General features: G+C 42.1%; 1 protein-coding gene and 2 long non-coding RNA genes across 4 annotated transcripts in view; 2 read left to right on the top strand and 1 right to left on the bottom strand.

Moving 5' to 3' along the window:
- Positions 1-10,509, bottom strand: part of wnk4a (WNK lysine deficient protein kinase 4a) — a 35,683-nt gene that overhangs the window by 7,980 nt on the left and 17,194 nt on the right. For both annotated transcript variants that reach the window (XM_077000751.1, XM_077000752.1), the window contains exons 6-13: positions 9,442-9,530; positions 8,758-8,977; positions 6,907-7,273; positions 5,971-6,128; positions 5,684-5,757; positions 4,344-4,479; positions 3,411-3,527; positions 1,548-1,721 (exon numbers count right to left, since the gene is read on the bottom strand). In XM_077000751.1, the coding sequence (XP_076856866.1) occupies positions 1,548-1,721; positions 3,411-3,527; positions 4,344-4,479; positions 5,684-5,757; positions 5,971-6,128; positions 6,907-7,273; positions 8,758-8,977; positions 9,442-9,530 (1,335 nt within the window). The remainder of the gene's footprint in view (positions 1-1,547; positions 1,722-3,410; positions 3,528-4,343; positions 4,480-5,683; positions 5,758-5,970; positions 6,129-6,906; positions 7,274-8,757; positions 8,978-9,441; positions 9,531-10,509) is intronic.
- On the top strand, positions 3,859-8,705 carry LOC143510903 (uncharacterized). Its single transcript, XR_013130104.1, has 3 exons — positions 3,859-3,949; positions 6,858-6,975; positions 7,168-8,705. It is a non-coding gene; the product is annotated as an uncharacterized LOC143510903 (long non-coding RNA).
- LOC143510904 (uncharacterized) lies at positions 8,721-9,180 on the top strand. Its single transcript, XR_013130105.1, has 2 exons — positions 8,721-8,780; positions 8,869-9,180. It is a non-coding gene; the product is annotated as an uncharacterized LOC143510904 (long non-coding RNA).

Below are 10,509 nucleotides of genomic sequence, written 5' to 3'. Positions count from 1 at the left end.
AAGGCCCAGCAGGAAAGCAAAATGAGTCTGACACAGAAACGCAAACATGCTCCACAGTGCCTACGTGCACTAGCACACAGATGGAGCGCAATGTGTTCCTACACCCTGACCACCACCCTCCAAGCTCATTTAAATGGGCTGTGTTGGGCCCTTGTGGATTCCTTTCAGTCAGGCACTGGTCTGGACCTGTAAATGGAGGTGGAAGGGCTAGTGTAGAAGTGTGCTCCAGAGACAGAGGCAGAGCCCCTGAGAAGGGTGAGGGGAGTATGGGCCACAGTTCCGCTGAAACGCCTGGTTCTAATCAGGCCCTAGGCAGAGAGCAAAGCAAATCCCTTCTAGAGTCTGATTGTAATTATGAAGCCCCTTGGGTGTGTGTGAGTGTGCGCATGCGTGTGTGTGTGTGTGTGTGTGTGTGTCTGTGTGTGAGCATGCGCATGCGAGTGTGTGTGTGCATGTCTGTGTGTGCGTATGCATGCATGTGTGTATGTGCACGTGCGTATGAGTAACCATGTTACAGATCTTTTTCTCTATATGAAACAGGCCATTGTTCTTCTCATAGCTCATTATAAAATATTTGAGATCAGTTGACTAGAGGAAAGCAGGCAGCATTCTATCCACATTGCTAAGAGAGGACGTGATCCCCACTACCATACAGCATCACCACAACCCCTAGCTAAAGACCATATAGTACTTGATTACTTGATTAGCCATCAGACTGACAGAATATCTTACACCATGTCTACATGTTGGCACTGTGTTCCTGTCTGATTCTGAGGGAACTGGTTGTGAACGGCAAGTTTAGGCTGCCATGCAGATTGTGAAGAGAGAGCGAAGAAAAAGAAAAGTACGGAATCATCTGGAACATTTGGTAGATAAAGTTCAGCCTACGTGAGGCTTCTCCTGCGCCTCTGCTTCAGATGCGTCACACACACATGAGGAGATAAGACAAAACAGTAACCTCTCTGCTTCTGACTAACACACACACACAAGCTTTACTTCCTTAAGCATTCATATTTGGCGCCTTACCGTGCCCCTTTTAAACTGCCTTAAATTTGAGAGGTCATAAAAAGCACAGATTTAGTGTCTCATTTGCTACAGACCATGAAGCTCAACATCAAAGGTGATAAAGTTCAGCCTACGAGAGGGAGAGGTTTATTAAAGAACCGGGCCTGGAACGGAACTGCCAAACTAGCACACCATGGCCTGAAGTTGTGATTTGGAAGGCTTTGGCAGTGCATTCCATACACATAGTTGCATACCATCTCTACTGCAAGAAAATTTGTTCTTGTAAGAATTGGTGGTGTTGACACTCCCCTTTTTAAACCCTGCAGACATTTTACAGCTGTGGAAGTTCAAATGGCTTGAACATTTGCTGCAGATATACAGAACGTGGAATGTTTTTAATCCTTTCTTAGAACAGTTATGTTTAATCCTTTCTTAGATCGTCTTGTCCTTCCAGCAATAAATACAGGAATACATACATACTCCTAGACAACAACACATGCACAGACAGCGCAACACATACATTTAGTTCCTGAAGACTTTACCTGTGACCCTGACAGGTTGCTGGTGCTGTTAAGGGCTGGGGAGTGAGCCGTTCCGTAGTTGCCCAGGTGATCCACTGTTTTTTTGCCCATTAGAGACTCTGCCCGTTTGATGATGTCACACATTCGGTAAATGAAGCCGTCCTGTTCAGAGGGGAGGATGAACCCACTGTGGACCTACAAGAAGGACAACGAGAAGAAATGTAGAGGAAAGGACAAAAGTCACTGTGCCACATGCAGGAAGATGAAACGAAACAGGGCCTCATGGACTGTGCATGTATCTGTGCTATATCAGTAATTATGAGGGTTGCCATCTGAGGCTGTGAAATGCAGAATTCACTACATCACCTCAGGGTATTCTTAGATATCCCACATAAGAGTATAGTTGTTTATAAGCGGGTTCAAACTTGTACACACTTTTAATAGCAAGCAGTTTTTAATTCAATTCATTCTGCCTGTCCTCCCATACACCACTAATAGCTGTGGGTGTACACGGTGTGACCAATAGCTCTCCAGAAGAGACTGCACACTGCCAGGGCTCCTGCACTGAACAAAGAGCTCCTGTATCTGAGAACAGGAGCATGTTGCACACTAGGTATATGTGGCCATCCTATACATGTGCACATACACACTCAGGCTCCTATGTAAACGCAAAGGCACATGCATGTATGCACAGCCCCGTACACACACACACACACACACACACACACACAAGCAAGCACAAATGATTACATTCAGACTCACACGTACACAGCCATAAGCACCAACACACATGGAGATGGCGGATGGAACAAAATGTCCTACGGTGTGTCCTTGTGTAGTGATGCAAACACTGGTTTGTAATCTAAGCATATCAGAAGTGTTGATACTTATGGTGCATAAGCTACTTCTTCATTAAGCACTATTGGAAGTTCTCCACAATACACTAGTGTACCCTTTCAGTCTAGCTTTTGGAGCAAACTGTCTGCTGATGTAATCAAAAGCTTCAGCCAGAGTTACAAAAAAAAAAAAGCTGTAATATATTCAGGCTCTTGGGCCATGATGTAGTAGTGTCTCCTTCCAAGCATTATAAAGAATCAGGAGTGAAGAGGCACATTGGTGTGGGAGCTCTATCTGTCACGCTGCTCTAGCTCTTGTTCTCATAACCGATCTTTACTTAGAGGCCAAAATATTCCTTATAATTTCAGTGCTCCTTCATTGGGTTAATTCAGATTGGGTTAATTTAATTGTATAATTAACACTGTAATGTTGCGAGTGAGCTACATTTAATGTAAAAAAATTCCTAGAGTTAATGAGAAATATATTTAGGAGATCTCATTCATTGAAATTTTAACACCTGTAAATCCTGTGTACATAATTAAGTGGCCTTTACTCACAAAGAGACAAGCAGCACTGACTTTGTGTTTGCCTGCAGATCTGTGAGGTGTGTGAGGCACTGGTGGTGTGTCTCTGTGTGACAGAGAGAGAGGACCATCTGGCGTCGGGACAGAGCTGATAAGGGCTCTGGCAGAGCGGGTGCTTAAAGCCACATGGTCAGCTGGGAAGAGATCTGCTATTTCTGATTACTGGGCCACTGGGGTGGGGTGGCAGTACCTAGTGAGGAAAGCTCTACTGTGGTGTATGAAGTTCTGTTTTTAACCCAACTTTTCCAAATGTTCTGCAACGTGCTGCCAACATGTTCTCTCACACAAAGTTTTTTTGAGACAGTATGGCTCACTGGAGGAGTAGAGTGGGATTGGGAACTCAGGAATGTCGTGTGTGTGTGTGTGTGTGTGTGTGTGTGTGTGTGTGTGTGTGTGTGTGTGTGTGTGTGTGTGTGTGTGTGTGTGTGTGTGTGTGATTGTGGAAGAGGACTAAATGGCATACCATAACTGCGGCGATGTCCTCTGGACTGTCTCCATCAAGGTCAAATTTGAAGGTGACCATCTTATCATTGTGTGTCTGCAGCTGACATTCCACAACCCGGTCCACTTTATCAGACAGCTGAGGAGTGGAGCACAGCGTTTCTTACTCATATGTTTCACTGCTTCACAAGGCAGCCAGCTGGGACGATGTTCCCATGTTCGCATGTGCGCTGAGTGCTTGTAAACTAATGGACTATAGGTCTAGAATAAACATCCACATATTCCCCTTTCTTGTATTGTCACAGTGACAGCAGACATAAAACAGATTAGTACCTGCCCTTTAGTCATATTAATTTACACATGAAATTGGCATACTGAGAAATACTTCTAGGCTTGTTAAATCATACTGTGTGCTTCGTCTGCCTATTTGCATTGACACCGCCCTGTATTCCGCACCCTTAGGTAGAAATGCTACCAACTGCATTTCCATTACAGCAAACCTGCAAAACAGACCTGACGTGCTACGCTGCTCACTGAAACACACAATCCTCCACAGATCAGGTTAGGAGATCAACCTTTTTTTTTGCATATTTTGCACATAAGCTTTCAGTGAATCAGAGCATGTTTATATACTTCACAATGTGTGCGTGTTTGAGTGTCATGTTCTTTGTGTTCAGCTGAGTCTTTGGTTCACTGAGAAGAAAACAGTCTGCTGGGTTTTAACTGAGAGAAAGCCAATAAAATATCTTTTCAACAACCGCCACAAACATGAGAACATGTAGGCACAAGAACACTCATCCGATAACCTCATCCAACCAGCGTAAGAACGTATTAATCAAAAATCAATGCATACCATACACAGTGTATTCTCAACAGAGTATTTCAGAAGCAGATGAATGGATGAATAAGTGAATGAATGGTGAGACAGGCAGCAAGACGACTAGATGATCCATACCCCTGTGATGCGCAGGCGGGACCAGGCACTTCTCCTGAACAGCTTTCCTGCTGTTCTTCGGGCACTTGATTTGCTGGCCCTCTCTGATTGGCCCTCATTGCCATCACTCATGCCTGAGGTTACATCTGAGGCATAGCTGTAGAGATTTCATACATCTTTATTAAACACAGCAAACAAGTTTCATGTTTTTGGTATATGTCTATTTCCAGAGGGTAATGAATCATTAGGATTCAATAGGATTATAACAGTATTTGAATCACTGTTGAGCAGGACGCTGTGTTCTGAGCAATTCTTTGCCCCAAGCATTCACCATTTAGCTGGGTAAAGATTAGCCTGAACCCACTCAATGGAAGGTTTCGTTTGCATTGGAGCAGGAGTGTGCAGTCTTTGGCTTTCCTGATTCAAACACTTCCCATGCAATAGAGCCAAGGACTGCTACACTGGGAATCAGCTATATCTAAATTTAGAAAATATACAAATGTCAGAGGAATTCCTGCAATTCTCTGCAGGATCCCTTACGTAATATTAGTCCTCCAGCTGTAAATCACTTGTTCCTTCTGTAATTACATTTTAGAAAGTTAAAATTATACATTTAGTCATCATTTTGTCTTTTGATTTTGATTTTCTGGCTCTTGCTTTATAGTTACAAACAAATTGTGTATAACATAGGGATTCTGGCTTTTGAATAGCAAAAACCTCATGCCTGCCTCAGCTAGGATAGAACAGGATAGAGGACAGAGTTGTTCAAAAGAAGAGAAACATGCCTGAATTGCCTTTATTCACTGTTCTTTTGTGCCCATACAGTTGGGCACAGCCATGTATATAAAGAGTTCATTTTAAAGCGATTCAGAGCAGACTGAACACTTCTGCGTCTAAGTCCTCACCCTCCTCCATGATTACCAGCATTTATGGGCAGGCTAATGTCAGGCAAACTGTGGGCTGCACTTTTGGCAGCTGAGGTGCTAGCTCTCATGAAGGTTTCATGGCTGCTTTAGGCTGGGACGTGCTGGATTTAACAAGCAACAAGCAAGAGAAAGCGGAATGTGTTCCGTTATAGAAGATAAGAGGACAAAAAGAAGCCCCGAGGACAGTCCTGGAAAGCCCACTGATTCAAAACACACACGCACACAATTCCCAGGGGTTGTGAATCTGTTCTTTACAAAAATGAGTGAACACGTTCCACAAGATATTTAATGTCAAATCTAAACACAGACCTCAAAGTGCCTTTAGGTGGGGAAACAGAGACTCAGAGGTCTCATTGATATGGGGTTCTGTGGAGGGGAGACATATTGCGCTCACATGTGAGTGCTTAGAGAAGGGAGAGAGACATTCGTTTTTACCTGTCCACAGGAGAGGAGAATGGACTTGGAGGTCCGGATACTCCTTTGTCAATATTATTAGACACAGCAATGCTCTGTGGTGGAAGGTTTTAGAAAAAGATTAGATTAAAAAAGGTTTTAGATAAAGACATTAATAGTTTGTGGCCATTTTAATCATCATTAAAAGGAACTACAGTATGCATTAACAGAGCCTTGTGCCTGGTGAATTAACTCATAGGTAATACAGTGTCATGCTTAGGCTAAATCTTTCGCAGTTTCTCTGAAAGAAATTTCGTGGTAGTACTCACTGAAGGAAATCTGAGAGCTGGTACTGGAGGGATTGGGATGAGTGTGGGTGTGGCCAATAGAGTGGGCGGGGTAGAAGAACTTCTCACATTACTCTGAGCCACATCGAGTGCATCTTGAAAGCCAGTGGGACTGAGATATCCATCCGTCTCACAGTCCGCTAAAGAAGAACAGAAAGAAACAGCACAGTACATATCACAAAAGATAAAACCTAAGAATAAAACAATCATCTATTTCACAAATTCATAATGAATTCCATTCAGATGATCAAACACTAGTAATGTGTCTGAGAACAGATATGCTGAAATAAACAGAAGAGTTAGAAACAAGACATTGAACTTGCCACTGATCACACTCAAACCTGTTGGTCCTCTTATCAAATACACAGCAGAGAATAAACAAGGGAATGAATGGGTTAAGATCCCTGCTCAGGTTTCTCTCAAATTCTCAACGTCCTCCACACATACAGTGGTCCTACGTGACACAGTTTATCAAAGCCCCAGTGACACACAGCAGATTAAAAATAGTATGCTGGTTCCCAGTATCAGAGCTGCAGGACTTAACATGCCATGAAGGACACTTCGAGGGAGACTTCACACATGCAGTTTGGAGAAGGGTCACTGCACCACTACAGAAAAGTTCTAAATAGTAAAAGCCAACAACTACCGGAGTCCAATTCCTTGTATATGTACATATACTCGGCCAATAAAACTGATTCTGAATCTGAGACGTTGTCTGATTCAGTATACATGGATTGTGCATTTCACCACATGAAACGGGATTAGGGTTAGGGGCTTTTTGATAACCACAAGCAAAGGATTTAACACATGATGTAAAATGATAAAATGTTTGCTCTTGGTTACATGTTGGCCTGCTAATTGTGTTCTAGATTGACTGCTACAAAATCCTTAATGCGGTGGAGGCATAATAGTGCTCACAGGTCACTGAGGAGCAGCTTGTGTGCCGGAACTGGAAGTGCTGGTCCGCCTCTGGTTCTTCTGACTCTGGTAAGAAGCTGCCATTGACCCCATAATCTGGGGAATTAACTGGAGAGAGAGTGGGAGGGTGACAGAGGACTGGAGTGGGAGGGATTTGCACTGGCGAGGAGGCGGAGCTCTCTGGCCCTTGGGCGAGTCTAGTGGAGGGAGTTTCAAGTTCCTCCTCAATGATCTCCTGCTTCCTTTTCTTTTGCTCCTCAGTCAGTCGACGCTGTTTCTCCCGCTGACGTCTGATTGCTGTCACCCGGTCTCGCATTGCCTTGGCAACAAACTTGTAGTCTGCCTCACACACAAATCCCAGAACCACCTGAGAGGAAACAAAGAAGAAACACATGACTAGTGCTGTGAACGTGAAGAAAACACGACATGCCCAACCAGGGCCACTCCATTTAAGACAACACACAACATGCTTTACCACTTCATTATCTGAAGGCATAAAACAACAACCAAGATCACCAAAAGATGAAGGCATTTGAAGAAACAGTGGTCTATATTATATAATTTCTCTAGGTACATTTCTTCATAAATAATAATCAATATTAATAGTCAATGTCAACAGTACTAAAACATCTATCATTATGCCAGAAAGCCAGATTAAGGTAATAACCCAAAGTCAATCTGTAAATCTATCCTCAATCCTCATTCACATGGTGAAAGAGAAAGGAAGGATTGTGAAGGTTTGGGTCTGATTATGAGGAGCTAAACATGTGCTGAAGGGAGAAGAGGTGGTCTGGGAGCTGGGAGTAGATTTGCAGCACATGTCTGAAGTCATTTTATCATTAGGCATGTGACCTCCTCTTCCTCCTGTGTCCTGCCTCTCAAATTACCAAAGTGATGAATAACTTGCCAGCCTGTGCCCTTGAACATTGTTATGCAACCTGACTGTTAGGCTCTCAGGCATAGTACACCTCTATCCGGGCTTTGTGAGTCGGGTTCAGAACATTATAAATGTTATTGGATGGGTTCCCTACCCCTAAGAGATGTTCTACCTAGGGAACATCCTACAGATAAACCTCAGCATAGGTGTTTTATTGGACTAGGTGCCTGAGGGCTAAAGAGGGCTGAATGAAGAAAGACATGAATAGGACATTATGAATAGAACATTATGAATAGGACATTATGAGAGCTCTATGGCTAATATGTTCTGGTATGTTGTGTACAACCAGCCAAGAAGAACTCCATTTTTGAATCCTAGAATTGACTTCAATGTTTATCACTACCATACTCGACTTTTTGAACATATATGCTGATGGACCATAGACATCAGCATATTTACTAATACTGTCATGTGGTCCTGCCTCCCCCCTGTCAGTCTTGTCTTTTGTTTTGTTCTCTGTGTTTTGAGTGTCTTTTATTTTGACTCTGTAACAAACAAGGCTGGGCAGGTAGGACGCAGATGCAGATATAGGAGGTTTTAATATAAATGACTAACACAAAAAGGTACAACTCATACAAAGACCAAAGATGACAAGAGAGTAAACACAAAAGGACACAAAGAGCATGAACTAACCTAACAAAAACCACTACTCACGACTAGAACATAGACTGAATCATTCCACTGACAAAATACAATAACCCACAACCACAGAGACCAAACACAGGACTTAAATGCACTGACTAAACAAGGAACACAACAAGACACACCTGAAAGTGATAACGAGGGGCAGAGAACACGGCAGGGGTGTGAAAACAGAGACAACTAGGAAATGTCAAAATAAAAGACACTCAAAACACAGAGAACAAAAGACAAGACTGACAGGGGGGAGGCAGGACCACATGACAAATACTTACCATCTCCTGTGCCACCTCCTCTGGTACATCCTTGTAGAGCTCAAACAAAAATTCGATTGCATTGTTATCCTTGTATTTTCCGTGAAGCTTCTTGTTGTCATCCATGCGTAGCCAGAGCTTCAGGCTGGACTTCTCCATGTCGTCTTCCTCAGCCAGCTCCACATGAACACCATTATTCTCCTGGAAGAAGGTGTGTGCCAGTAGGTCCTGGATGGTGTACCTGGCCATGGAGAAGAATGCAAATGACTGGGAGAACCACATTCATCTGAAAAGCATTTGGGTGAAATGGCAGGCTATTGTTAGGAACCATGTTATGGATGTGACTGAGAGGATGTTCGGAGACTATACACCAGCACTGCTGGACAAATGATTGATTTAATGTGAAAAAATATGCAGAAAAATTAAATTAAAGCTCTTTTCTTAGACACACAGATTATTATCTTAGAGGAAAAATGTGTGTTGTCATGTATTTAAGCACATGAATCAAATTAATTCAATTATATATCAAAGGTTCAATATTTCAAAATAATCACATTACGTAAACAAAGGGGGAAGGAAATAGCAACAGGTCAGTAAATCATCACTATACACAAGCAACAAGGCTGGGAACATACAATGTTATCTTTTCTTATGAATAAACTGTGATGGGCTAGATTCATTTTGATGAGTCACATGAAAATGTACCTCTCATCCTTGTTCATACGTATGCATCCTTCAATAATCTCCTTCAGCTCAGGGACTTTCACTTTGTAGAAGCTGTCTGGCTTCATCCCCTGAGACACAAAAGAAACACACAAAAGACGTTTGGAACTATATCAATAATGGCATAAGAGATCAGAGAGGCTACACAGTGCAGGTCATGTATATAATCATGACCCTAACCCTAACCCTAATTATTACCAATAGATCATGCAAAAGTAAGAGTTTTAAATAAGCACTATATTTACAAATTCCAGTGGCAAGTCAAGCAAATGTATTAAACTTGTGTGTAATACTTCTACCAAATAATGAATGGTTTCATATTTACATTATGAAGCTTGTAACTAAGAAGCTTTGCATCTGTACCCACTTGTCGTAAAATGTCTGATGTAAATGTCTATCCTGCTACCAAGTAAGCTATTTGTGGTCTTTCCCTATGGCCTTCTTTTATGGGTGTGAATCAAGTACCTTCATGACGAATTGCTCATAGATCACTAGATCACTGCAAGTCCTGTTTCTCAGGTCTGTGGTTTTGTCATTCGTACTCTATACCCCCAAGGCCATTGCTATAGTCACATACAGTCAGGTAATCCATTACCAGAAAAAACATTTTTCACATTTTAAACATAATTGAAATGCTCATATTTACATCACATTTCAAGTCCTATTGGTAATCTAAGGTGTATAATTTCAGAAAAAGGTTCATTCTCATAAATGATCTTTAAAGAATCTCTGAGGCTTTGTATAGTATATATAAAAACAAGAAAGACCTGCAGTGTGCACTGTCAAAAGTCAACAATAGGGTCCATACTCATGCTTATGTAAAGCATACTCATGCTTATGTAAAGCATACTCACGCTGGGCTATATAATGTAAAACTGAACAACCATAAATAAAGAGGGATTCCAAAGCTCTTGATTAGTTATAAAACCAGCTGTGATGTATCAGGGCTGCTGATGATGTAACATTTCAGGTATGTTTAACATTCTGTTCAGTTGGAGCATATAGTATTTGTGACAGCATATAGACACAAAGCAGTTTTAAGAGTCTGCA

Source organism: Brachyhypopomus gauderio, chromosome 3 (genome assembly GCF_052324685.1).
Source record: "Brachyhypopomus gauderio isolate BG-103 chromosome 3, BGAUD_0.2, whole genome shotgun sequence".
NCBI lineage: Eukaryota > Metazoa > Chordata > Actinopteri > Gymnotiformes > Hypopomidae > Brachyhypopomus > Brachyhypopomus gauderio.
The sequence above is the reverse complement of the archived record's forward strand: the minus strand, read 5'-3'. Positions and strand labels throughout refer to the sequence as shown.